Source organism: Rhamphochromis sp. 'chilingali', assembly GCF_963969265.1.
Source record: "Rhamphochromis sp. 'chilingali' genome assembly, chromosome: 13".
Lineage (NCBI taxonomy): Eukaryota > Metazoa > Chordata > Actinopteri > Cichliformes > Cichlidae > Rhamphochromis > Rhamphochromis sp. 'chilingali'.
This window is the reverse complement of record NC_137940.1, coordinates 25,348,747-25,375,890: the sequence shown is the minus strand read 5'-3', so window position 1 is coordinate 25,375,890 and position 27,144 is coordinate 25,348,747. Positions and strand designations below refer to the sequence as shown.

The window sequence follows — 27,144 nt, the reverse complement described above, 5'->3', positions numbered from 1 at the left end:
CCCTCTCTGGATTGCGTCAAGAAGAGCATCTGATGTAAAACTGCCAGATCAAATGTGCGTAGTTACTCGCCATGGCGGGAGGGGGGGGGGGGGGGGGGGGGGGGGGGAGAAGGGCAAAGTGTCTTACTTACTTTTAGAAGTAAGAACAACATGAATAACAGTAATGATAAAAACCCATGTTCTTTTATTAAATAACACCTTTCTTTAAAACAATCTATTGTTTGGACTCCTAAAAAGTTACTCAAAACTACCTTTACCTGTCATATGTACAATTGCATAATAGTTTTCTATTCATAATTTATGGACTGGTACTTTTAAAACACTTTTCTACTCAAGTTTAGCACTACAAGCACTTCCTAGTCTCACTCACCAAATCACATTCATACAGCTGTTGTTTCAGCATTCACACACACACACACACACACACACACACACACACACACACACACACACACACACACACACACACACACACACACACACACACACACACAAATGCATTGGGGGCGTCTTGGTGTTGTGGATCTTGCCCAAGGATTCTTTCATAAGGATACTTTGAGAATGTAGGGATTCATCCACCAACCTTCTGATAGAGTCCTCCTTAGATACAGCCACTGAGGTGGCAGAGTTTTATGTTTATAAATTTTCATTTCTTGGTAAGAAGGAGTTGTTAGCATTATTTTAAAAAAAGGGGAAGAGAACCTTTTCCTCTATGGCAATTTGGCAAAGGTGGTAGAGCTGGTTGGCCACTAATCAGAAGGTTGGTGGGTTAATTCCTGGCTTGCTATGTTCTCATGATGACATAATGCTTGTATGAATTTGTATATTGAGGCATGTTGTAAGAAAATGAGCAGAAAAGTGCTACACAAGTATCAGTGCAGACCAACTGGGAAAATCAAAGAATGAACTAAAGTTTTATTGGGCAAGATGCTGAACCCTGAGTTACCCACAATTCATCCATCACTGCAGTGAGGGTGTATGTGAATGTCAGCTAAATATTTACTTTTAAAATGTGTAGGTGAATGAGACTTGGAGTAGTACATACTTTTTTTTTTAACATTTTTAAAATATTTTTGTTCTCTTGCTGCACATATTAAAAAAGAAAGCGAAAAATAAGAGTAAGAGCATAACACATGGATAATACTGGATTAAATTTGAGTTTTGAGCAGTTTGTATTGCCCATTTTTGTCATAAAATTCATAATTCCTTTTCCTCTTAAAATTCACGTTACTAAATAAATAAAAAAAACACTATAGTTTTCAGTCAATAAAATTATTTTTAAAAATGTGATCGTATTGCACAAGTTCATCTTTTGTTAATCTTAATGTTAATTTTTAATTATTTCTTAATTTAAAAAACGTTTTCCCATTCATGTTTCGGCCCATTATAATACGGCTGCATCACTCGGAGGAAGAAGAATCATAGTGAACAGGAAGTACATCTTAGCCAATCAGCTTCTGCAAAGCGTCCTAAGCTGACGTCAGCCCGGTACCCATGAACAACCGGTAGCGTTGAAGATAGTATGGTCTCCTGTTGTTTGTAGTTTTCTTCTTTTTAACGCCCCTGTCCAACGTGCAAACATCATGACTTTCGATGTTAGGAGGTGAGTACGGGGGGCTTCCGGTTCTTTGTGGCGGGATATGAAGTGGAAAGTGGTGGTGGTGGTCTGCTGTCTGTGAGCTCTAGATGAATTAACAGTTGGCTCAGCATCACATGCTACTGAGGCAGCCAAAGTTATCACAATGATGTGTTGCGTTTGACATGAGCGAGCTCAGTTTTTTTTAAAAAAAGAAACATTTTTTTTATGCACGGGTTTTTCGTTAAGTCGCCGCAGTGATGCTCGGGTTTTTGTGTGGGTTCGTTTTTTTGCGCATGTGCAAATGTCCTCGACCAGCTTTGCCAGACGTGAGCCCGATTACAATCAGCACGGTTGGTTTGGTTTACAAAAGAAACTGTGTAGCACGTTCAGTACACAAACATCAAAACATTCAGTCATTAGCCACCAATAAACAGTGAAACCGGAACACAGCCATTGCAGAGCCATTCAAGCTATTAATCTGCAACTTAAACTTGTTTGCCACACTTTCTCTACAGGGCTGTTAAACCTATCAATAGAGTACGGCCAGTTAGAATAAAAAACAGGATGTTTGCATTGCCCATTTGCATAATGCTCACTTCATCCTGTTTGCCAGTGCCAAGACAAATTTAGTAAGAACACATTTTGAGCCAGCCTTTAGATTTTGAATGGAAATCTGCCATATCCACAGTCACAACTGTTAAGTTCACAGAGATGAAACTTCACACATTTATACAGAGTCTAAAATGGTATCTGATAAACTCAACTGCAGCGTGTTCTGGAAACTAATTAAACACATACAAAACGTATCTCTTCAGAGGCTCTGAATAAGTAATGTATTACTTTTGCAGTTATCCTGTTGCTCACCAGACCCAACAAAAGTCATTTCCTAACAGTATTTTAACAACGCAGCTGCTATATTGAAGAAAAACATTTAGCAAAGTCATAAACAAAATATCTTCTATGCATTTTATTTTGACAGCAAATTAAGTTGTAAAGTGCTTGTACTTGTTAATAATATTTATGTTTCCTGCCTGTGGATTGCATTGTTACATTTTGGGCTTATTCAAGTGCCTTTTAGTTGTTTGTCTGTTGGTTTCTTACCATCTAAATTTAAAAAAAATTCTCAAAACACTATCTTTGACACACACAATTAATGTAGCACAATATTTGAGTATGGACTGGTTCTAACCGAGCACTCAAAGTGCCTTTTATTGTAAATGGTAAATGGCCTGTATTTGTATATAGCTTTACTTAGTCCCTATGGACCCCAAAGCGCTTTACACTACATTCAGTCATCCACCCATTCACACACTGGTGATGGCAAGCTACATTGTAGCCACAGCTGCCCTGGGGCGCACTGACAGAGGCGAGGCTCCCAGACACTCTGACCACCACCAGTCTCTTGAGCCACGATCGTCCCTTACTACAAGCTTTAGTCACCCATTCACACAGTGCTTTGTTCTATACCATCTGGAGGAGTATGGGGTTCACTCCCTTGCCCAAGGACGTTTTCGCAACTTTACCATGACCTTCCGAATAGCAGATGACCCGCTCTGTCTCTTGTGCAGAGCTTGTGCAGTTAATCTTACCAGGGAGTCACATTTAGGGCCTAATTGTAACATTAATTCTTACTGGTAGCAGTTTATAAAGAGAGAAAGTTCATATTGAGCAGAATTGAGTTTGGCTTACTAGCGCAACAGTTACAGTTTCTCACTTGGACCCTAGGAAAAATCAATTGCCCATCCCAGGTCCTGAGCCACAGCTTCCATTAGTAAATGTGATGTCATTTGCTGATAGGTCAATAGGAACCAACAAGGCTCATATGTGACAATGTTTCAGATAATCCTCCAGCTCTATTTAATGTGAAGTAATCACAGTTTTCAGATAGCTGTATAGCTGTGCTGAATGTTAACGCAGAAAAATCGGACAGATTGATGAAAATGATCAACAGCACGGTCAAACTGGAAATCAGTGTCTGTCATCTTTTTCCAAAGATTACAGCTGTGTTGTGCTGACAGAATGATTTTACTACAGAAGAAAAAACACTCTGGATGAACTGTGTGTCACAAGAGGTCAGATTCTCATCGTTGGATGCTTTGCTTGATGCCTCGATCATACAAAACCCGCATTGCAACAGCTAGAAAAGGCTTGAGTAACTGTTTCGAGGTGTTGTCCTTTCAAAAATACTGCAGGGTTAGTCACCAGCGTGAGGGTGTGTAACACTTTTTGGCTACCATAGATTGCATCATCCACAAAAGTAGGATGTATTCCCGGAATGTGCATGTTATTTATTTCAAAGCGCACAACAAATAAGCTAAAGTGCGAAGCTGGTGTTTTTCTGCCTTTATGTTCATAAATCTGATGAGCAAAAATAATAAGGTGCTAATTTAAAATTTAAAACCTAATTGCATGTACACATTTTCATTTCTTTAAAAAAAAAGACACACAGCTTTCCTCAAAGAGTTACTTGTGTATTTGTTAGGGACTATTTTAAGCTCTGGATTAATGTACAGTTGGTGTTCTAGGTTTTTTTTTTTTTTTTTTTTTCCCCAGCAGCAGGATGGTGTACACATATACGGTCTTGTGTTCCCCTTCTAATATGTGGTAGTAAATTTCTAGGTTTGGTCTTTTCTAGAAATGCGTATCTTTCTCAGCTGCTGTAGATTGACATTTCAACAGTAATAAAGTTCTTCCACAAATGCCAACTTCCAACAATGAGGATCATCTCATTCAGGATGACCGAACAGCGTCACTGAAGGAACGAGTGAATCACCGAAAGGCTTTTATGCCCAAGTTTAATGTCCTTTAGATTATGTCATTTATTGGCACAAGGACATTTTGTGTTAGCCAACCCGATGATCTGCTGTGTTTATTACATGGTCACTTTAGAGGCTTAATATGGATTCTCCCTGTTTTTTCAATAATTGCAGTAATGACTTTATCGTAACAGCAGTTGGGTTACCTACGTAAAGAGAGAAGTATTGCTTATATTCTGTGGTGTAAGGTGTGAAAAGAAGAACCTTGATCGTCTGTAATGTGGGTTTACTCGGCTATACATGGAACAAACTACTGACTCACCGTGAGTCATTGCCGAGATTCGGCTTATTTATTTAAGACCCTTGAAAAGTAGGCTTGTGTTTTCGTGTCATGGTGTTAACAGCTAGATGCTGGTATATCATGTCCTCCCTAATCACATAACATCTGAGCAGTGAGATGTGACGGAAGGAGATGTGTTGACTGTAATTCAGGAAATTACGAATGTAAGTGGTACACTGAGATGTGAACCCTTGAACCTCATAAATATTCATGAAGTGTTCTGAGTAGAGATAGTTTGATAAAACCACAGTGTCGCACAGGTTAAAAATACATATAGTGAAAGTTTATGTCAGTCTTTTTTTTTTTTTTTTTTTTACACTTCAGTAGGTGTATAGTCATGTTTTTCTTTAAAGTATATTTTCTTTAATTTAAATAACTCCTGGATCTTTTAAATATTTTTTTAAATTGCTGACTTTAAAAGGTTTAACTTTATAAATTGTACTTTATTATAATAAAGTTACTGACTACATTTTGAAGCTGCGATCAAGGAAATAAGAAACTTTTTAACCAGTTACTTTAAAAGTCGAAAAGCCTGCAGCTCTGCTCTGCTCTGGATTCCACTCTTTATGTTCTTGGATTAGTTCTCCACACTCTGGACTCTCTACTCAGTTCAGCTACGGTTCCCCCGCTGCTCTGCACAGCAGGCGACCCACCTGTTTCCATGTGTCCACAACCTGCTCTGTCACTACTCAATATTCCATCCAGTCAGCCGGCAGTAATTACTTCTGCTAGCCACTACGATGATGATAACAGACGGCTAGTGTAGCTAATTACAAATCATTAAACTGCTTAAGTTAACATGTGTGACAACCAGGTTAACATTTATGCTAACTGTTTAATACTTGTTGAAGCTTTACTAGTGTCTGACATTTCTCCTAAACTGTTGTTTAGTGTAATGAACATATTAATTTTACTAATGAATTCATTAACCTTTGTCACCTCAGAGTGAACACATTGTAGGACTGTTTAAAAATGTTACAATAAGTCTCTTAAAAAAAAAAAAAAAAGGAAATAGTTTAGCTGTGAGGCAGTAAACACAACTCATTTTGGTTACTGTCAAGTGAAAGTTGTGTGTTGTGGCCTTGTCTATTATTGTCCTTTTGTGGTATAATCTTAAATCAGACCTTTATTTACCTACCCCTGGTTTGAAGTGCGGGACACTGTTTGTGAAACAGCGGTGTTATTCCAGTAGGATGACATGATCACAGTATGTTTTTACTTTAATGTCAAAGCAAAATGACGTATGTGAGCGAGGAAGCGTGTCTGCATGCAGCTCATTGCTTTTAACTAGTGAATAGTGTGGTTACATGGGTCACCTTTTAAAATCAGATGATGTGTAATTCGAAATACTTGAGCCAATATTGTATGTGGAGTCAGTGATAGTGATGTCATATTGTTCTTTTTTCTTTTTTTTTTCCAACACCTTCAACTGTTAAAAACAAAGGTGTGTGTGTGTGTGTGTGTGTGTGTATATGTATGTATATATGTATATGTCTGTCTGTCTCTATGTGTGTATCTATGTATATGTATAGATCCACAGATACACATGTAGTTTTTATAAGGGGAATTTATAGCTTTTGTTTAAAAAAAAAAAAAATCCTGTCCACGTAAGCAATGCTATGGAAACTATCTCAGGCCTTATGAAAATACAAGAACTAATGTCATGCATTGTCAGGAGCACACAAGTAGTGATAAAACACTAGTTGTATGGAAATGCTAGCCAATCAGAAGCCTGACTTTAAAAAAAAAAAAAAAAGATGGTAAAGGCTCACACATTTGACACTGAAAGACAACAAGGAGTATTTTAAAAGCTCCGTTTACATGTGTACAGAAGGCAAAAATGCACAGAAAAAGGTCAATTTTCTAAAATACATGTGCATGTAGCTGAACTGTTTCTCTAATTAAGCTGAAAAAAAAACCTGTATTTGTATAACCAAGAATAATCCAAATATATTCCAGATGAACTTCCTTTATGTAAAATGATCCTTTCCTGCCATAATGCTGAACTTGACAAACTGCACAACTCGCATATTCATAAAATGAGCTCAGTTGTTTTACGTTCTTATCAGTGGCTGAATACATATCTCGAACATCTCTGTTCCAAATAATACCACTATGACCACAATCTGCCTTCAGCCTTAGTCTACTCATACCATCTACACCGCAGAATGCGTAAGTAATACTTGAATAAACTCCAAAGACGTGGAAAAGACTAGAACTTGACTTACAAGGCCTTCACATGGTGGGGATGTATATCATTTTGCTCCACCTGTCATGTGAGGAAAGGCAGTGCACATTATCTATCTACATTAGTATGGATGTATACTGTGATGATATACACATAGAGGAATGCTGAATGAGAGTTTTGGGATCTAGGAGTGCTTCACATTAAAACAAAGGCGTTAAAGCAGGAGGTTATGCAACATCGAGAGAAGAAACAGAGGTGGATTACAGGAAGCCCACCCTCATACTTCCTCCCGGCCCTGCATTGCATTAGCTGTGATTATTTTTCTGGACGCTCTAAGTGGAAGAAATGTAGACAGATGTGATTGTTTTGGTAGGAGACTGCTAAGGAGAGTTGAGTGGGGAGATCGGGGTGTGGGAGGAGTTTGCACAGTCAGCCAAAAGATTTTTCACTGCCCAAAAAGGACAAGCGCAAGAAGTCCTGAACCGAAATAGTTTTGGTGTTGAGTAGCAGATTTTTTCTCCTTCCTTTTTCTAGCTCCCAAAATTGGCAAGAACAGTATTTCACAAGCAGAGTCGATTGTGTCAGGTGGAAATGATCTTCCCATCTCTTAAACGCTGATTTACGAGCAGTTTAAGAAAAGTATTTTTAGAAATATCCAAAAATGTTAAACTGAGGATTTTACCGAGAGTAAATCAGCAGTTCTTATATCCACTTACTGCCAAGAAGATGAAACCATATGATTTAAAGTTGTCGGTGAACTTGTGTTTATGTTTCTGTGTGTGTTTTTGTTGGCTTTGTGTATGTGTTAGACCTTTGTTGGGGTCAGTTCATAATTACAGAGCAGACATTCAAAGGAAGAGGTTGTAACCCTGTAAAAGTGCGTGTGTGTGTGTTTGTATGTGTTGCGGTTGGCCGTCTGGATGTGTTATATAACGGCGGACGTCCAAAGCTAACATTCCACCGCGCTTCTGTAATATCGCAAGGCATGATGGGTACAGAATGTGCAACGTTTTTCAGCACATAATATTTACATTTGCTATATATTTCTTTTTGTCTCTCCTCAGATTTGATATCTACAGGAAAGTGCCAAAGGATCTCACCCAGCCAACATACACAGGAGCTTTCAGTGAGTAGTCCTTCACTCACAGGCCAAAGTTATGAGCATCTACTTTAAGGTTTTCATTTTTTTGTAATTTTTTTGGGGGGGATTTTGTTCCACATATGTGAAAGGAATTCCTGAATCTTGCTTCTATAAATGGAAGATGCAAAATGTGGCAAAATAAGATGTGAGACGTAATCACTTTTTCCAGTGAAAGTTAACTGAAAAGGTCATCCTTCGTGACTGTACAGCTGCTTGCAGTAGTTTGACATCAGCCAAAACACTCGTTCTGACTGCTCTGGCTGCTGGTAGCAAAATCTGCCTCTGCAGGACTTAGAGTGAGAATTAACACAAACCAAAGTGTAAAGGCGATAAACCATATTTTGAACAAGTAAGATGGCATGTGTTAATGTTTGTGCCATAGGTGCTTAGATTTGTGTGTATGGGCTATCTTTGTGCTGATTAAGGCTACGTCTACACTAATGCGTTTTCGTTTTCTCTCCGTTTTAGCCTCCCATCCACACTGAGACGGCTTTTTGAAAATGAATACATTTGAAGACTGTGCGTTTGCGTCGCAGTGTGGACAGTGAAAACGTAAACTTTCTAAAAATGATGATGCATTTTAGTCATGTGATGCAGTCATGTGACCAACTAAACAAAGATAGCAGAGGGCATTATACAGCAGTTGTTTTGTTTGCTCTCAATTTTCACAGCCCTATTAAAGATTAATATCAGTTTGTACCAAGGTTATTATCGTTAACAAAAACTAACGAAATAACAAAAACTAGAAGTGAAAAAATATTTTCGTTAACGGAAATAAAAATTAAAACAAGACTTTGCAAAAAAAGGAAAACGAACTAAAACTGTAATGAGTGTTCACAAAACTAACTAAAATTAACTGAATTTATAGCAAAAATGTGTTTAGTTTTCATTGATGTGTGTGTGTCATACAATAGTCTAGGGTGAAAATGAAGTGTAGTTTCCAGGTTTTTTTTCTTGCTGTGTCTCATTATGCCAGCAGGTGGCAAGTACGTTAGTCGAGTCGTCTGTGTTGCTGCTCCGTCCCACGCAGAATCGTGTCAGCAAAAGTCGGGAGAAATCGCTACAGTCCAATTTCAGATTACTTTGAATATGATTGTGTTTTAGATAAAAGCAAGTGTCTTGTAATGGAATGAGACAAATTATGTGGTGCATTTCTAAAGGGAAAAAAAAAATCCCACAAACCTTAAAGTGCACTTGAAAAGCTCGCACAAGAAGGCTAACCAGGCTTACCTTGAGAAGGTAAAGGAGCACGCCCAATCCTCATCCCCAGAAACAGAAGCTTGCCCCAGGCAAGGCAGCGTGATGCATCCCAAGTGAACTCCACAAAAAACATTAATGCAGTGCTTCCAACAGCGACCCAATGGCTGCTAGTTGGTCAATTCGCAGGAACATCACAAGCGAGAGGAAGCGTTGGTGAATATGTTTATTGAGCCTGGGATATCTACACAACTGTGTGAGTCAGTTGCCTTCCAAAAGTTTAGCAAATCACTTGAACCAAAATTACGAAGACCCAGTGCTGCAAGAGTTAATAGTCTCATTGGGGCCAAGATAAATCTTTTATAGTTGCCTGGTATCAATGGTTGTTCATCTGCCCTAATTTTATTTATTTTTTAATAACCCATAGGTTCCCTATAGGTGGGAATGCGAGTTGTCTGTCACTGCGTGTTAGCCCTGTGACAGACTGGCGACCTTTCCAGTGTGCAGGGTATGGTAGCTGGAATAGCAACATACCCAAGGATAAGCAGAAGATAAAAATAAAAACTAAACTAGCAAACAAATGGTAAAAACTAATTAAAACTGATATAAAATTGAAAATCTGAAGTCAAAACTAAATAAAAATAAAAACTAATGAAGATTGCAAAACTATTAGCTTTTCTTCAAATTATTTAATTCTCACTCGCTCTTGCTACTTTGTACTTCTGTGTTACTCGCAGCAACAACTTCACCTCATTGTCAGTCCATTTAAAAATTTTTCCTCAACCTTTTGCTGCGACGTTTCAAAGAGCCGGAAAGTAAATAAACGGCTGACAGAAATGAGGCAGGCCGAATCATCTGGCGCTTCACGCATGCGCAGGACTGGAACGTAAGCGTTTTCGGCCGTTTCAAAGTGGACGCACAACTCTGTGAAAATGACTGAAAACGCTAGTGTGGACGCGGAGTGTTTTCAGTAGAAAACGCCATTTTCAAATCTATCCGGGCTAGTGTGGACGTAGTCTAAAGGCCTCAGCTTATTTCCATAGTAGAGTCAATCAGTTCACTTTAGTGTAAATGTCAGTGTTTAATTTCAGTGTAGCTTTTAGTAACTTTAGTATTAATATTTTAGTAGTTCAGAATGGGTGTTGCAAAATGAACACAGCACTTTTTGATTATAGTTGACTCACAATTATAGACATCTCAAATGAAATAAAGGTATGCAACAAAGTAGAACTACAACATACTATTTTTGTTCACTATAATAAAAAGAACTTGCTCAACTTTACATTAAAAAAAAAAAGTAGAAACATACTAATTATTGAATATCAGAGCTGCTAAAAACTATTTTTTTAAGCTAAGCTTTGTAAGCAGGGCTAACCTAGCATCATTTATCCTCTTGGCTTGTTCACCTGTTTAGTGATTCACTTTTTTAGCAATAGTTAATTGAAGTATATTAACAGGAACATTTGCTTGTCATTAATCAACCAGACTGAATCAACCAGAAATAAAAATAAAAAAAACTTTCATCTATAGCTAGCCCATCTTTATGCTAATTACATTCTAGCTCTGGCATACAATACACCAGCTAGTCAAAACACACACACACTTTAATCCAAAGTTTGTTTTTGGAGGCATAATGGACTTTGTATTTTTTTTTTAACATAGAGCACTGTACAAAGCTCTGAATCCACCACACATTGCTTTATATTTTGCATGGAAAGTGGGTGCAGTAATTCTAACGAGACACTCACTGTTGTACCTCTCTCCAAACGGTCGGGTGCGAGAAGTAGACTGAAAATATGTGACAAATGTGCAGCCAATGTCCAGTGAAAAGCATAGAAAGACCTTCAGAAAGCCTGAGGAACTATTGTTCTCTTACAATAAAGTCTGGCTCCTTGGAGTTAAAATACAAAGAAATTAACGGTGACTCGAGACTGTTGCACAGTACTTTATTTTGATTACTCTGATGTCTTTAAACCGCCTCATTCTTAACTCAAAATGACATTTGAGTCCTAGCAGGGCTTCACAGTCTGTAACCTTCTTCTTCAGCTTGAACATAAAAAGTAAATAGAATCAGATGCCAGTCCCTGCTCTGGGAGGCAGATGTTTAGGAAAACGATGACAAGTAATTGTGATTCAAGTACTTCCCTTTTGTCAGCACAGAGGTATGCTCTTATGTAAAAAGCAAACAGCTTGGAGCAGTACCTGTTTTAGCACATCTGGTATGACAAAAATGCTAATAATCATGCTGTCTCATAGTCACTGGCACCTCAGGAGTCCTCAGTGGAAATCTGACTGCTTTTTCCTGTCAGGTCATGAGTTTTCCTACTTGTCATCAATAAGTCATTGTGTAATCAGGGGCTATATTGATTATTCACTGCTTGATAGAAGACAAGAGCTCTGATGACACATTTTTGGCAGCAGTCGTATTCATTAGTCAGCTGACAAAGACACATAGTAGGAAAACTCATGACACAGTGGATAAACTAAAAGTGTTATTTCGGTATTGGACCCTTTTAAGGCAGAGAAAAATAATTTTCTGTATGGACAGCAGAAAGAAGTTACTAAAGTTATACACTAACGTTTCCACCCAAGAGGAAATGGATATAAGTTTTTCCTGCACTCAGTTAACTCCCTTCCTGTCTCCATCCGCTGTCTAGGGATGACGCCACTGGTTGGATTGGGATATTAGAAACCTGTTAATGCTTCATCCACAGCAGGCCGAATAACATTCAGGCCACGGTGGCAAAAAAGAATCAGAGCCTGCCTTTTCACAAAAGGCCAAATATTTGACCCTCATCTGCTTTTGTTGCCCCAGGGCACATTCTGCAGGGCTCAGTTTACCCTAAACAAAAGCTCTGTTTGGCCACTGTGGTTTCTGGAACTACTCATGGTTTGGATTTAATGTAACAGTCTCTTGTTTGTCAGATTTTTCTCTCTTAGTATTTGTGTGGGTTTTTTTGCCTGGGCTGATGTGGAAAAAAATAAAATAAAAAATCAAATTTGCCTGTGCTATGTGGGGAAAATGAGCCTTAGAAGGAACAAAGATGTAACAAAAAAGCCACATCTGATTACATAAATAGGGTTAGTTTCAAATGTCAGTGACTGATTCATGGTGTTATTGTAGCCGATTCCTTTGTGTCACAGTCCAAAGAATGTCCGAGCTGTCCGGATAAGCTGGAGCGTAAATAGAAGACAGTCATGTCTTTGTAAATCATTTCGGGGTGTCAGTATTTCCATTGTGAGACTATTAAAAATCACTCATCTTTAGTAATCATCGTCCTATATTGCATCCTTTGAAGGCAGGGAAAACTTACTGTACAAGTTTTTTAATGAACCTGAATTCGTAATCTATGTGTCACAGTGACACTCCCTTGTTTGTTGGTTAAATATTACCTTATGTAAAGCTTCCTCTAGCCGCAGGTCCGCCTGTGACGCCCTGCTAAACCACAAGGTCACGTGACTGTGCGAACCTAGGAGACGGTTGCCACGTAAACATGCCTCACCTGCTGAGCGAGAGCTTTCTAACCAAGGCTCTCACCATACCAGATAGACCACAGACACAGATCAGTTCCTTCCACATTTATCTTAGTAAACACATGGCCACTCTTTTATTTGACTCTTCGGCTGATTAGTTTGGCACATGGAGGGAAGCGGACGACCTGGCTGCTTCTCCTTTAGTGTGTTTTTAAGCTTAGGCTTTATGTCGGCACAAAGACACTGAACAGTTAAAGTTAATTTTTCCTACTTTGGTGTCTGCTCAGCCTCTTTTGTGGAAGCCATTTTTGGTCTGGGTGACTGTCAGTGTGTGAGTTTAAGGAAGCCTAAAATGTTGTTTGTAGGGCTTACTAAGGCGTAGCATGAGATCACCTCTCTCAAAGAAGAAATGCTGTAATGGCCGCCTGCTGTGCTGGTATTTAATGTGTAATTACTGTAGGAGGTTCTTTAAAAGAAAGAAAAAACAACATAATGGGAGGGCTAACACTGTCAGTAAAACTGCTATTTAGGGATTTATTTTTTTTAGCTGCTGTGATTTCATTAATACCAATAGCTTACGTCAGCCGTTCCTTAAGACCCATTCAGTCCAGATCATTTGACTTGCATCATTCTGTGTAAAGCTTGTGTAACTTCTATGTGAAAGAAGTGATATATGAGACATCACCAGTGACCTAGGTTTGAACAGTGTCTTCATTCTGACTTTCTTCCTCTTTGCCCACAGTTTCCATCCTCTGCTGTGTCTTCATACTCTTCCTCTTCCTGTCTGAGCTGACGGGATTCATAGCCACTGAAATGTAGGTACTGCCGCTCGTCTGTAATATCCTCCGGCTGAAACGCACAGTTCCCTGGTTACCACGCAGGCACAAACAGGGACTTAATTATGAATGTCAATGCCCTCATTATGATGTATTCTGCCCAGCCAGTGTTGTAACCAATGAATGGAGTCAAATTTGTGACAGGAAATTGGCTTTGTGCATGCGTCAGCCTCTTGGCAATGTGTAATAAGCAATGACTTGGTAAGGGTGTGACAGAAAGGAAATTACACCGGCAGAGATACACAAATGCTCTCTCCTTGCAATTTGGCAGAAGATGAGTCCCCTACTATTAAAGTGGCGCACAATAGCATGACGTCGAGGGAGAAAAGTGTCTTTCTAATGAAAATACCACATTTCTTTAAATTAAAAGTTGATTTTCTGTTCTAACCATTTCTAACCTTTTTTTTTCTTTTCTCCATCCATTGCAGTGTAAATGAACTGTATGTGGATGATCCCGATAAAGACAGTGGTGGGAAGATAGAAGTGAGTTTAAACATCAGTTTGCCAAACTTACACTGTGATTGTGAGTATATACATATATACAAATATCTATTTCTTTGCATTACATCTTCTGTTTCTGTATTTTTTCTTCCACACTTTGTAAGGCCTCTTTTAACAGTTTGTTTTCCCCTTTATCTGACTCATGCTTACTGTGTGCCCTGTCATTTAACCTGTCATATTAGCAAAGGATAAACTATCCCTTAGATAAAGAAACAGACTCTCAAAACTACAGTGATGTGCAAATGTCTTGAGCAAGCCCTCAGTTCTTTATTAGTTCATATGATTTTTTTTTTTTTTTAAAACCACTTAGCGCTGACCTATGAATCATTCAAGTATAGAAAAGGCACAATTTAACAATTCAAGGGACAAATCAGCTATTTTGTGTCCAGGCATAACAGAAACTTAAATTTTTAGCTTTAAAAATAGCGGTTAATCAGCATCAAAGACCTGACACAGCATGCGTCTGGACCTTCAGTTGATCCATTTACTCTTCACTGAAACTTCAACGGGCTCGGTGAAAGGGTGTGCTCTCAAGAAGCCATTATTAATGATGATAAAGAGGGAGAAAAGCCTGAGGTATACCAAATTGCACAAGAATTGGACTGAAAATCAATGGCAACGAGTCTTATAGAGTGATGAATCCAAATTTGAATTATTTTGAGGATATTGTGAAAATTGATGGAATTATAAATGCAGAAAAGTCTCATAAGATTTTGATTTACTATACAGTATCATCTGCAAAGTGTTGTTTGGCAACAGCTTTATATTTCAGCATGTCAGTGATCCCAAACACACTGTCGGTGCAGTAAAGGTGTAGGTGGAAAGAAAAAAACACAATGAAACAGCTTCAGTCAAGGATTGCCCACCACAGAGCCTGGACTTCAGCATTTTTGAAGCAGCGTGGGATCATTTTGACAGAGAACAGAACAAAAGGTAGAAACATCCAAAAAAGAGAACTATTAGACGATCTGTCTAAGAGAGTTCAGGCTGTGTGAATGAATGGGGGCCTTACTAAATATTGACTTCCCACCTCATTAGAACTGTTTTTGCCATATAATACTGTATTTCCATATATGTTTCAGTAACCTGCTGCATCTATTTTCCATTTTCCTAGCAAAATGTAAAGAAATGAGGCATGCTTTAGAACATTTCACAATACTGCATTGGCAGTTTTGGTCTGGCATGCTCATAGATAAGACGAGAGCATCCTCTGTATCTCCTGTTGAATCTCGTGCTGCCACACAGATGTGATCTGTGTTTCACATTAAGTCGCCTCTACTGGCTCGTACCCTGCGCTCAGATGTCTGTGTAACGTGCGATTGAAGGGTACTAGGTCACTTTTGTGCTCCTCGTGCCTTCCCCCAGCCCCTCCTCTAAAACTATGCCAAATGACAAATCGCTTGCACAAATACACCGGCAGGTCTCGGGACAGCGCAGAAAACTCACACATCGATTCAGCTCGGGCGATATCCAAAAATGGAAAAGCTTATAACTTGCTTGTGTGAAAATTAAGTCCAGATTTGTGCGATAGAGGCTTTGGCACGCAGACACACAGCTGCTGGCCATGTGTTCAGACGAGCTCACTCACTCATGGCATGCCTAAACAAAGGCCGTCCCCCTGCCGTTACTAATGAAAGCTCTTGATGATTGTATGTATAGGTCGTTTTGTTTAATTGCAAAATTGAAGCCCTTTCCCTTCCCCCCTCAAGTTTGGGTCCCACTTAAATACCAGCTCAAACACGTCGGTTTGACCACACAGTGCAGCTGCACGTAATGAGCAGAAATGTTCCTCTCCTCACGAGTTAATATTCTACACAAGTCAATTTTCCAAAGAGCTTGTCATCCGCTGCAAATTTACTTCAAGGAAGAGGCTCTTTCATCATGGAAAACCTGACATTTCCATCCCCTGGTTTTAGTGTTTATCTGCTCTGCTGCTCCAGAGTTAAACATCATCTCTCTTCGGTGACCTTTACCGGTTGCCCCGCCTTGATTTGTGACTTCATGGAAAAGCACATCCGCGTGTAAATAACCTTATACTAACCTCCACTTTCTTTCAACCTGCTTCCAGTCCGAAATGTCTTAAAAAGGAGAAACAACCATCTCTCACTGGCGCGCGCGCGCACACACACACACACACACACACACACACGTCACTTATATTTATGCACTGTATTTTGAGATCTGGATAGAGATGGAGAGGGGGGAGAATCCCGTCTTGAATGTCAAAGGTCAGACAGACGGCATGTGGAGGTTTTTAGCACAGATCAAGCAGACATCCCTCTCTCTCTCTCTGTGCACTCGTGGGTGACATAAAATGCAGGCAGGCTCTGAAAATAGGCCACTGCCAATGTGTGCCACCGCCGCCTAAAAGAAAGGGGTGAAGTCTAGATGGAAAAACACCGACACGGGGAGACGGGGGTGATTGGGTATCGTAAATGGTCTGATTGTGTGTTTACTCTGTGGGTCACTTTGTGCAGTGATAATCAGATATTCTCTTTTTCTTTTTGAATAAAAAGTGCTTGTTTGGTTTTTCAAAATAAAATAAATAAAACAGCAACAACAAACAGCTGCTCATATTTAACCAGAAGGTGGTGATGCTCCCAGATTGCTGATTTTTGCTGAAACTCATCAATAAAATAGGCAAATATTTGTTATAGAGTTAAAAAAATCACTTGAGTTCATCATTGTTTTCCGGATATCTTAGAGATTAAAGTAATCACTAAAACAAGTCTCAGAAAAACTGTCAATGTTTTTTTTTTTTGTTTGTTTTGTTTGTTTGTTTTTTTTCTTTTTGTTGATTCCTTTCTGTTGTTTAACGAAACGATTTATTGGCCGATCGTCCTCGCACTCGTCTGAGTTTGTTTCTTTGCTTTCAGTGGTGGGTTTGGACATCCAAGATGAGATGGGACGCCACGAGGTCGGTCACATAGAGAACTCCATGAAGATTCCCCTCAACCAGGGTGATGGTTGTCGCTTTGAGGGAGAGTTCAGCATCAACAAAGTAAGATCTCACCTGAGAGTGCGAGAAGCCTAATCCATACATGCTGTGTGAATCACTTATACTACTGCTTCCCTTCAGGAAATTGCAAAACTCTGCTTTTCTGTGCCCAGTAGTTACACTGTGATGGACTGGGTCGGGCTGATATTTGTATTTTACTGACAAGCAAGCTTGGATTGAATGTCAGTTTGTATATTTGAGTTGGACTCGAGTTAAAAATGGAGATTGCCCCCACCAACCTCTTGGGTCTAAATTGAGTTACGCTAAATTGAGGCTGCTCTTGGATTTAGTTACACCTATCCGTATAATCTAGGCTCCATGAAGCTGTGTTTGTCTCACGTCTGCATCTTGTGCGTCAGTCTTTCCACTGCATTTACAGTGATTAACCCTGCAGTTGAACAATTGACACTCATGCTTGGGGGAGTAGTTGGAAATATGTAAAACACGCGCGGTTGGGAGGCAAGGAACATTTAGTTTCCAACCAAATGCATTCAGGCTCCCTCATTAGCTAACTAAATGTCTTGCAGGTGCTTGTGGTGTTAGGCACAAACCCACCTCAATGTGTTTATTTGTGTTCAGGTACCGGGAAACTTCCACGTGTCGACACATAGTGCCACAGCACAGCCTCAAAGCCCTGACATGACCCACACCATCCACAAGCTTGCCTTTGGAGAAAAGCTCCAGGTGGGACACATTTTTTATTTATTTATTTTTTTTAGATGGAGAAAGTGGAGAAGAATAACTGCCATATTAACACAGATCTTTTCTCTCTTCATTGTCACACAGGTACAGAAAGTCCAAGGAGCCTTTAATGCTTTAGGAGGGGCAGACAAGATGTCATCTAATCGTATGTATCTAGACAGCAAATGTAATAATTATGACCAACTTATGACAGTGCTTACGTACACCATATTGCCAGAAGTATTCCCTTGTCTGCCTTCACACACACATGAAGTTGAGTGTCATCATATTCTTAATCCATCGGGTTTTATATGCTGCCCCACCGTTTACAGCTTTAAATCTTCTGGGAAGTTTCCACGAAGTTTAGAAGTGTGTTTATGGGAGTTTTTGACCAGAAGCACATTTGTGAGGTCAGACACGGATGTTGGACAAGAAGGCCTGGCTCACAGTCTCCGCTCTTAATTCATCCTGTTCTGTTAGATTGAGTTCAGGACTCTGTGCAGGCCAGTCAAGTTCTTCACACATCAAACTTGCTCATCCATTTCTTTATGGACCTTGTTTTGCACACTGATATGCAGTCTTATTGGAACAGGAAGGGGCCCTTAGTTCTTAATAGAACTTTAGGGGCTGAGCCCAACTACTGAAAAACAACCCCGAGCCATAATCCCCTCTTCATTAGACTTTACGCTTGGCATGGTGCTGTCAGACAAGTACTGTTCTCCTGGCACAAAAACCCAGACTCGTCCATCAGATTGCCAGAGTCGTCACTCCAGAAAACAAGTCTTCACTGCTCTAGAGTCCAGTGGTGACGTGCTTTACATTACTGCATCCAATGCTTTGCATTGAGCTTGGTGATGTAAGACTTTCATGTGGTTTCTTTGCCATGCAAACCCATTCTATGAAGCTCCCTACACACTGCTGTTGAGCTAATCTGAAGTCCACATGAAGTTTGGGGGTTTGCAGCGATTGACTCTGCAGAAAGTTGGCGACCTTACAAGGTGCTTCATGGTTGATTGCTTATGACTTCCGCTTTGTTATAATACCACTAACAGCTGACTCTGGACTATTTAGTAGTGAGGGAGTTTCACGATTGGACCTATTGCAAAGGCAACATCCTATCAAGGTACCACACTTGAATTCACTGAGCGACCGATTTTTAAAATATGTTTGTAGAACATTAAAGGTGATTGATTTTATACAACTATGACTGTGGGAGTGATTGGAACACCTGAATTCAATGGTTGGTAGGTGAGTGAATACCTTTGGCAATGTAGCTTAGGATGATGTAATGTCACAAGACACTCACTGGACAGAACTACATGGGAACTTGTTTTACAAAGACGGCATTCATCTTGAATACTGAAGATGCTTTGTTTGTCTTATTTAATTAATGTTATGTCTCTTGCAGCTCTTGCTTCACATGACTACATATTGAAGATTGTACCAACAGTGTATGAAGACCTCTCAGGCAGACAGAGGTTCTCTTATCAGTACACAGTAGCCAATAAGGTACCGCATCCCTGCACTCATTAGCTGATGACCTTTTCTCATCATAGAGGCAGCGCGTCCATGTCGGCATACGGCCGGAGCACGTATAGCTCGTGTTAACATTGCACTCATCTGAAAGTGAAAGCTCAATCCTAGTGACTGGAAAAACTCTCAAGATGTCAACAAACCATAAAGGAAAAAAAGAAAAAACACTTCCTGGAACTGTGTAGGAAGACAGCTGGGAGTGGAGTGTGGAATAATAACACTGCAGGTCAGCTGTGAAGAAGGGACAATAAGGGCCTGAGCAAAATATTTCCAAAACCTAATTTCCAAAGCGTAAATAGTGGTCCAGCTGAGGCCCGCATCCGAGCTTGGACTGCGACATTCTTCTGCGTTGTGTTAAATGTGTTTAATGTGGTCAACATTATTGTGTCGGGCAGTTACTGCAGCACTGATTTTGGAGAAATGGATTTATATATACCGCCTGATAACGTTGTCAGCTCGTAACAATAATTCAATTTACATTGTAGCCTCCTCGAGATTGCTTCATTGGAATAATATTCAGCTGAGATTCATTTTTATTGAATCATTTATGACTGTGGAGTGACTTATTCCGAAACTGATTCTGTAGTGACTCACAAACACCACTGCCACCGCTGTAGATGAGAATATGTGCCGATTTATTTTATAAACGTAATGGGATTAAGTTCCTCACTTGTAATCTTTTTTTTTTTTTTTTTCCCCCCCACACACAGGAATATGTTGCTTACAGCCACACGGGAAGAATTATCCCAGCGATCTGGTTCAGGTACGATCTCAGTCCGATCACAGTGAAGTACACGGAGCGGAGACAGCCCCTCTACCGCTTCATCACAACAGTGAGTAAACACAAAGCCCGCGGCCCCAAAGCTGTTTACAAAAGCCGCTTTTATTTGAATTGCAGGTCTTTCAAGTTCAAGTCCAAAGATCAACTTTTTACTATCCTGTGCAAAAGTCTTGAACCACACCTTATTTCATTATATTTTGCTTTCAATGAGCCAGATATTCTTGAATTGTTTTTAAAGGGCTTAAGTAATAATTTTCCAGCTTTTCTGAAAGTCTTTCACAGTTTTTCTCTGGACTTTGGCTGCTTTTTCACTCATTTTCAGTCGTGTACGTGACCTTTTCTGTTTGTTTGTTATGCCACCTATGAATCATTCAAGGATAGAAAAGGCACCTGACTCAGTGAATGAACTAGTGTTGTGTTTACACATAACAGACAACTCGGCAAATAACATATTTTAAATCGTATCTTTAGGCACTTTGTTTTTATCACAAAAGCACCTTTATTCCAGTTTCTTTAGTTAAGTCTATGAAAAATGTCAAAGATAACAGTTTTTATGCCGTGTGGCATAAAATAGGATTTGCGCAACAACAAAGTGATTCCCAAAGAGCTGGAGACTTAAAAAAAATGAGAAAACTGTAGAAATAGATGACAGCAGAAGACGTGTCAGGCATGTTCTGAAGAAATTGACCTGAGAGATGCATCTGGCCCTTCAGTTGATTCATCTGCTGTTCGCTAAAGTTGAATTAAAATTTGATCTCAGTGTAAGGGTAGCGGTCAAGAAGCTGTTCTTAAGGAAGGGAAATGAGGAGACAAATTCGTGCATTTTAGCTAAATATCTCAGCTTTGTGATTGAACATCTTCACTGCCCAGTAACAGATAGAAAATAAGCCGTTCAAATGTTTGCTAACATGGTTAAGAATAATGCTGCTGGGTTGATCTCTGATCAAAGCCTGGCTAGCCGTTCCCTCCTTTTTCTAGTTTTTGTGCTAACCAAAGTCTAACCATCTTCTGAATGAAGCTTTCGTGTTGTTGGTATGAAACTTAATGACCATTTCCTAACTCACTGAACTCCCTTTGTCTTCCTCAACTCCCTTTGTCATCGGTGGAATTTTGGCGTAGCCTGTAGCACCTCATCAGAAAGTTTCCTGTTGACTGATAATGCGGTCAGGCTTGAGTTGGCAGCCTGCCTGATGAGCTACACCATTATTCGTCTTGTGTGTTGTTTAGGTTTATCATGACTTAAGGCATGGGTAGGAGATGACTGTGTTTTTAATGTGATCATGAGTCACGGCTCAAGATTGTGAGTCAGCCTACAGCAGGGCTTTTTGTTGGATTCCTATAAATTCCGTGGCGTTGGCGCAGAGCATTGTTTTGATAAATAGGATTAGGCCCAGCTGATATTGAGACTTAAGAAGAAGACATCAAAGCTCTGAAATATGAAGCCTGACAGGATCGTTTTTTCATTTTCTTTCTTTTTTTTGTAGATTTGTGCCATCGTCGGAGGGACGTTCACAGTCGCGGGGATCATCGACTCCTGTATTTTCACTGCTTCTGAGGCCTGGAAGAAGATACAGATTGGCAAAATGTCATGATGACGGTTTCCAACCCTCTCCTCACATCTTATTTATAAGTGCAAAGTTGCTAGCCTGTTAGCTAAATCCAGTCCGAAACGACCTCCTTCAGGAGATTGTATCACCTTGTCCATATAAGAGTCTCGGGCACTTGATTTAACTACCAGGCTGCAGGGATGCATCTGTTTTATTAAAGATCCTCTCGGGCTCCTTCTGCTCCAGTGACGTGAGAATGCTGACTATCACATGTCGGCTTCCTCCATCTTCAGTGTCAGGAGGGGAAAGGAGAGGAGATGATATCTTTTGTTACTGAGTGTGCCAGGGATTCATTCTGTATTTTTTTTTTTTTTTCTTTAAACGTTGCAGCTGATATATTTAGAATGACACGAAAGAATAATAATAGACATCCACATATATTAAATCAAAGGAACATTTTTTTAATCATGGGTATAGGAAATTATATAATTCAGGGAGTAAATGGCATCAAAACAGGATCATCTCAGCCAGATGTGTTGTAAATTAGGAGACCAATTTAGATTTTTGGTCCTCGTGTGAAGGAAGTATTGTCAGGGTTCATAAAACGTGCAGAGGACGGGATGAAATCTAAAGCGTAGTGTGTACAAATAGCATTTTGTGTCATGTAGCGTGGTCTGTCGTTTTTATCTCCAGTATTCCACCTGTGTGCCTTTTGGCTTACTGTTAAACCGTACAGGATCATCAACAGCTCTCTTTGTGCCACTGAAAGCTTTTCAGTTTCTCCTGCTTGTTTCAGTATCGGTGCAGCATTTATCATTGTTTACTTTACAGTCTCTAGTTTCCACTTTATTTCTACTCCGTCTCAGTGATGGCAAAAATATAGTGAATGTCTGTGTTTGTTTGTTTTTCTATTCTTTTTTGTTTGTTTGTTTATTTACATGGTACATGATTTTTTTCAAAAAAGAATTTTGGTGTGGTTTCAATAAAGGTTTGTTTTTAAAAGGGACAAACCTGTTCATCAGGGCCTCTGCTTCCTTTTATTCTGTTGTCATTACAACACTCCCTGTTATGTCAGTGATCATCGCTGAGTTAAAAGCACCTTAAAACCTGTTTTTCTACTCTGAGTACCATCCTTTTCTCTTTAACGCTCAAATTACTGTAATCCCTGCGCTGTCCTCAGAGGTTACGATAAAGGTTACTCTGGTATGATTCGTGTTTCCAAAAAAACCTCAGAAAGTGATCTGTGAACGAGTTTTGGCTTTAAAAATTTTAGGTGTCTTTTTATTTCTTTTAGCTTCTTTAAACTGCAAGAAATGTATTTGTAATAAAAAGTCAAATTATGAAGGCCATATTATGACTTTTTACCTGAACAACATGGTAACGATTATTCTTAGAAGCTGAAAGTGGCACCTTTGTGTCTCTGACTTTGTATACGCTCACTCTCCTAGCTGTAAATGTCACAAAGTGGACTTTGCACCAAGCCGGTTCTCATTTCCCTCAGCTGGCAGCCTGGGACAACACCCTGCAGGCTGTCATTTGTGATGTGAGCTTGTAAGAGGGCGTTAAGCTGTTACAGCTATCATCGTGCAAGCGTCCAGCTCTGATAAAGGTGCTTACCGTGAGTCACTCCTTTTATTCCCCCTCCATCCCTCTGTTTACTTCCATCACTTATTAGCAATGTTGTGAGTCTAAGTGTGTCCACCTCCACTGAATGACACAGATGCCACAAATATCTGTTTACTTCGCTGACTAAATCACAGATCTTGTGGCTCTTTCTCATTGTGGGCCAAAACACAAATTGACACTTTACTCCACTGAAGTACAGCTTTTACGACAGATCCAACTCTAAATTCATATTCATCATTGGGGAAAAAACAAGTAGAAGGAGATAAAATTCTTTATTTCCTCTTGTATGAGTCATAATTTGCACAAATAAAGAAAGAATTCTCTGCATATAAAAGATAAAAATATATATATGTGTGTGACTAGAAAATACTTGTGGTTTGTTTTTGTCATAATGCTGCCACGCAGTGGCTGGTTAGAGGAACTTCAGGCACATGTAGCTCAGTCCATTTGTTGAGGCAACAGTCTGAGAGAAGAAGGATTTCGAGATGAAAGTAATCATGAGAATCTAAAACCTGATCTTCAATATATAAAAAAAAGACTAGTTACATGTCAATACTGAGATGTTACTGCAAACCATCCTCAACCTCAGCTGTCTGTGTTAAACCCCTTTTTTATGCATCTTTGGTAAAATTACACATTCGAAGAGGCCGGGGAGGTGGTGTTCGGTGAGGAGTAGAAGTCACAGAAGCCCTCCTCGGACAGGTGTCCGTACTCGTTGTTGTAGAAGGTCTGACCTGACAGCTGGCTGAAGAAGTTGGGCCGGAGCCTGGAGCTGCCTGTGGCATGGCTTTGATCTGGGGAACTGTGGGAGGCTGTCAGAGGCTCCGTGCTGCTGCTACTGTTTATACGACTGAGGAAAGAAGGAAAAAAATTACAGACTCCCAACTCAGGCTAAACAACTTTCTGTGAATTTTGATTGATACAATTCTCTATAACCTAGATAATCATTGTTGAACTCCCCTGTTTATTACCATGAGCTTATTATTGCAAGACAGTCCCGAATACACCAATCCCCAGCATGTACACTTACGAAATATTTGTGCAAAATGATGGAGCCCAGCTGCTTGAAGACATTATTAAGCAAAAGACTTTCAGAGGCACCAAAGATACTGACACACTGATTTAATATACGTACTATATTATATATTATGTAATATATCCTCTAAAGAATGGGATAGTTTATTTATTTTTGACTCCTTTTTGATCAGAGCATCTGCTCACATAGGCTCCTCCTACACTTTACTGTAGGAGTAAGTTCTCCATAAAAACATGCTTTTTTCACTTTTAGTTTATGTTGGCTTTTTACAACATTGCAACTCTCAAAATGTTGCTAATACCCAGGTTTGAATGACTCAGACAGTTGTTTACTCCCACTTACCCATGCATAGATCGAGACTGCACTGATGCTTACTTCCTTTGCAAATCTAGTTTCGTTCCACATAAAGCAGCGGGTGACTATTCTGCAGTTTCCGAGCAAAAGAAAGCAAATGTTTTCTCGTATTGACTCTGAAACATGTGGAGCATAAAGGCATTCATTTCTAAAGTTTTTCTTTAACTCGACAGTCATTGTGCTGTTTCATGGTGAGAAATTAGTGTGTAGCGGTCCAAATGTCAGATGGTGTGACTAAACAGCTGGCTGCGTACGTCTAGTGCTTCGATTCCAGTTTTCACAGATATTCAGATTTTTGCTTTCATATCATTTAACCTTTTCAAGACAACACCCCCGTGGTTGTGCTCAATTCTCTCAAATTCTTCGGAGGCCAGAACCATTCCGCTGTCCGTCTGGTTGTCCTAGAGGAAAAAAGACACAGGTTGACGCAGGTGCTACATCTGTCTCGACCAAGAACGACCATTTTTAGTAATAAACATAGGTGATAATGTCTAAGTCTGAAAAAGCTTTCAGAAAATGTCACCAGTCAGTTCACATTTTCCGATAGCTGATAAGAGGATAAGAAGCTTACTTGAGGAGGTTTCTGTGGATGCATCTCAAGAGGCAACTCTTCAAAGGTCTTCACTCTGGGCTGGCATATTTTGGACGGCCCCACGAACACACAGCCAGCAAAGGGCACACAATTATAATACCTGACCGAAAGACAGAGAAAAGGCAATGATCGCAAACAAACTTGAGCTGCATATTGCATTTCTATTTTTAATAATTGAAACACAAATTTCAGTTTACCAGCATTTTTTGGACATTAATTGGAATCTTTACACAGCTATTGGAATCATTATATGTTGTATTTATGATGCATTATGTTCATGACAAAAAGTGACAGTTTGATAAATCCAACAATAACAATCTGCTGTATCATTCATATCGTTTTATGGGGTCTGGTGGATAAAAGGGGATTGCTCTCTTGTACCTTGTGGGCATAGTGTTGCAAGCGAGTCTCAGTTCTTCCTCAGATGGCGGGCGCGAAGAGGCTTGAGAGAAACCATCGTCTTCAGAGTTCTGTGAGTGGTTCAGGGGGATGTAGTCCTTCCCATCCTGAAGGAAATAAGAACAAGATCCAGACCCCAAGAAAGAAAAACTACAGAAGAAAGTTGGAGACATTATCTCTCCAGCAGAACTTACAGGTAGACTGTTGTCCTGCAGCAGGTCTCCCAGGATCTGGACCAAGGCGGGGAAGGTGGGCCTCTCTTTTGGCTCGCCCTGCCAGCAGGCCAGCATGATGCCATATCTACCAGCAGAGGGCAGCGCAGTCTTAACAAGCATAACAGCCTCAAATGCATCTACAAATGCCATCCTACATTGTTCCCTAGATGTGCAAATCAACTTAATGACATTAAAACGGAAGTCATTCTTCTAACTGGTTTACCCAGTTAAAGACATTAAGAGCAATATTTTCTTCCTGAAAGCAGAAGCATTTTTTTTCTCGAAGATGCGGAAAGAAAGAGAGAAACTAAATGCTTACATTTCAGGAGAGGCAGTCTCCGGTGCTCTCATCCTGACGCCCTCTTTCAATCGCTTGCAAAACTCTTCGTCAATCTGTACCCCCGGATACGGAGATGCACCTAAGAAAAGACCAACATCAACCACCACATTAGGAACAGGAAGACAAATGACTGAGTACTTGTATAATAGGGATGCTGATTCGTTCTGCTAGTAAAAGTTCATTGCTTTTGGCACCGGCTGACATTTATAGATATTTTCAATCACAAGAGACTGAGTTCTGCACAGATGACATAAAAGATGCGTGTGCATGTGTTATGATTCCGACTTCTTACCGAGTGAAAAGATTTCCCAAAGGAGAACTCCAAAGGACCACACGTCACTCTGGCTGGTGTACACTTTGTCAAAGATGCTCTCTGGGGCCATCCACTTCAAAGGGAGGCGAGCCTGAGAGAACATTAAAACAGATATGACAGGCAGATAAAACACAGCTGAGACTCGCCATTAAAAGTAATCTTTATGTGGGTGGATAAAAAGAAATAATAACAATTAAAAAGTGTATTCTTTCCCGGGAAGCTAAAGTGGTGACATACGTTGCCTTTCCTGACGTAGTCGGGGTCTTTGTAAATGTCTCGGGCCAGCCCAAAATCACAGATCTTCACAATGTTGTTCTCTGACAGGAGGATGTTACGGGCGGCCAGGTCTCTGTGGATACACTGTGGATACACACAGGACCACGCATACATCATAACTCCGCAGACAGGTGTTTGAGTATGTGCGTGATTTTTAAGTGGTTGCATGCGCGGTGTCCGCCTTGTTTCCTCTGCGTAAGTGTTATTTGGGAGAGTGTACCATTGACCATTTTTTAAAACCAGGGAGTGTGTTTGTGTCTGCGTGTGCCAGTTTGTAACTGGGGTTGAACTGTATCTCTTCCAGCACCCTTCACAAACCTGGCAAGCAAACACAGCTTTGAGTGGTTTGGGGGAGTCAAATAAAGCCAGCCAGTCTGCTGTTGTAAGTCTCAGTATCACATTCATTACAAGTTGCAGCTGCTCCCTTTTTTCCGATTTAAT

At 39.9% G+C, this 27,144-nt stretch overlaps 2 protein-coding genes across 3 annotated transcripts in view; one reads left to right on the top strand and one right to left on the bottom strand.

The window, feature by feature from the left end:
* The first annotated feature begins 1,453 nt into the window (after nt 1-1,453).
* ergic1 (endoplasmic reticulum-golgi intermediate compartment 1) lies at nt 1,454-21,980 on the top strand. Of its 2 annotated transcripts, XM_080901755.1 has the most exons (10): nt 1,454-1,603; nt 7,928-7,989; nt 13,418-13,490; nt 13,940-14,034; nt 16,889-17,013; nt 17,590-17,694; nt 17,797-17,857; nt 19,100-19,200; nt 19,935-20,057; nt 21,490-21,980. In XM_080901755.1, exons 1-10 carry the CDS (start codon nt 1,584-1,586, stop codon nt 21,595-21,597), a joined length of 873 nt encoding a protein of 290 aa, XP_080757881.1. In that variant the 5' UTR covers nt 1,454-1,583; the 3' UTR covers nt 21,598-21,980. The 2 variants fall into 2 exon arrangements, with proteins under 2 accessions (XP_080757881.1, XP_080757882.1); XM_080901756.1 differs by lacking the exon at nt 19,100-19,200.
* Nucleotides 21,981-23,431: 1,451 nt separating this feature from the next.
* flt4 (fms related receptor tyrosine kinase 4) overlaps nt 23,432-27,144 on the bottom strand; it is a 47,432-nt gene continuing 43,719 nt past the window's right edge. Inside the window, exons 23-30 of the mRNA XM_080901745.1 lie at nt 26,665-26,787; nt 26,407-26,518; nt 26,094-26,193; nt 25,754-25,859; nt 25,542-25,666; nt 25,140-25,260; nt 24,884-24,969; nt 23,432-24,028 (exon numbers count right to left, since the gene is read on the bottom strand). Coding sequence (XP_080757871.1) covers nt 23,809-24,028; nt 24,884-24,969; nt 25,140-25,260; nt 25,542-25,666; nt 25,754-25,859; nt 26,094-26,193; nt 26,407-26,518; nt 26,665-26,787 — 993 coding nt within the window. The 3' untranslated portion in view covers nt 23,432-23,808. The remainder of the gene's footprint in view (nt 24,029-24,883; nt 24,970-25,139; nt 25,261-25,541; nt 25,667-25,753; nt 25,860-26,093; nt 26,194-26,406; nt 26,519-26,664; nt 26,788-27,144) is intronic.

Excerpts from the sequence above, each read along its gene's own strand:
- ergic1 (XM_080901755.1), top strand. The coding sequence starts at position 1,584 with ATGACTTTCGATGTTAGGAG. Across the intron at positions 19,201-19,934 it reads AGTACACAGTAGCCAATAAG|GAATATGTTGCTTACAGCCA; the intron begins GTACCGCATCCC and ends CCCCACACACAG. Across the intron at positions 20,058-21,489 it reads TCTACCGCTTCATCACAACA|ATTTGTGCCATCGTCGGAGG; the intron begins GTGAGTAAACAC and ends TTTTTTTTGTAG.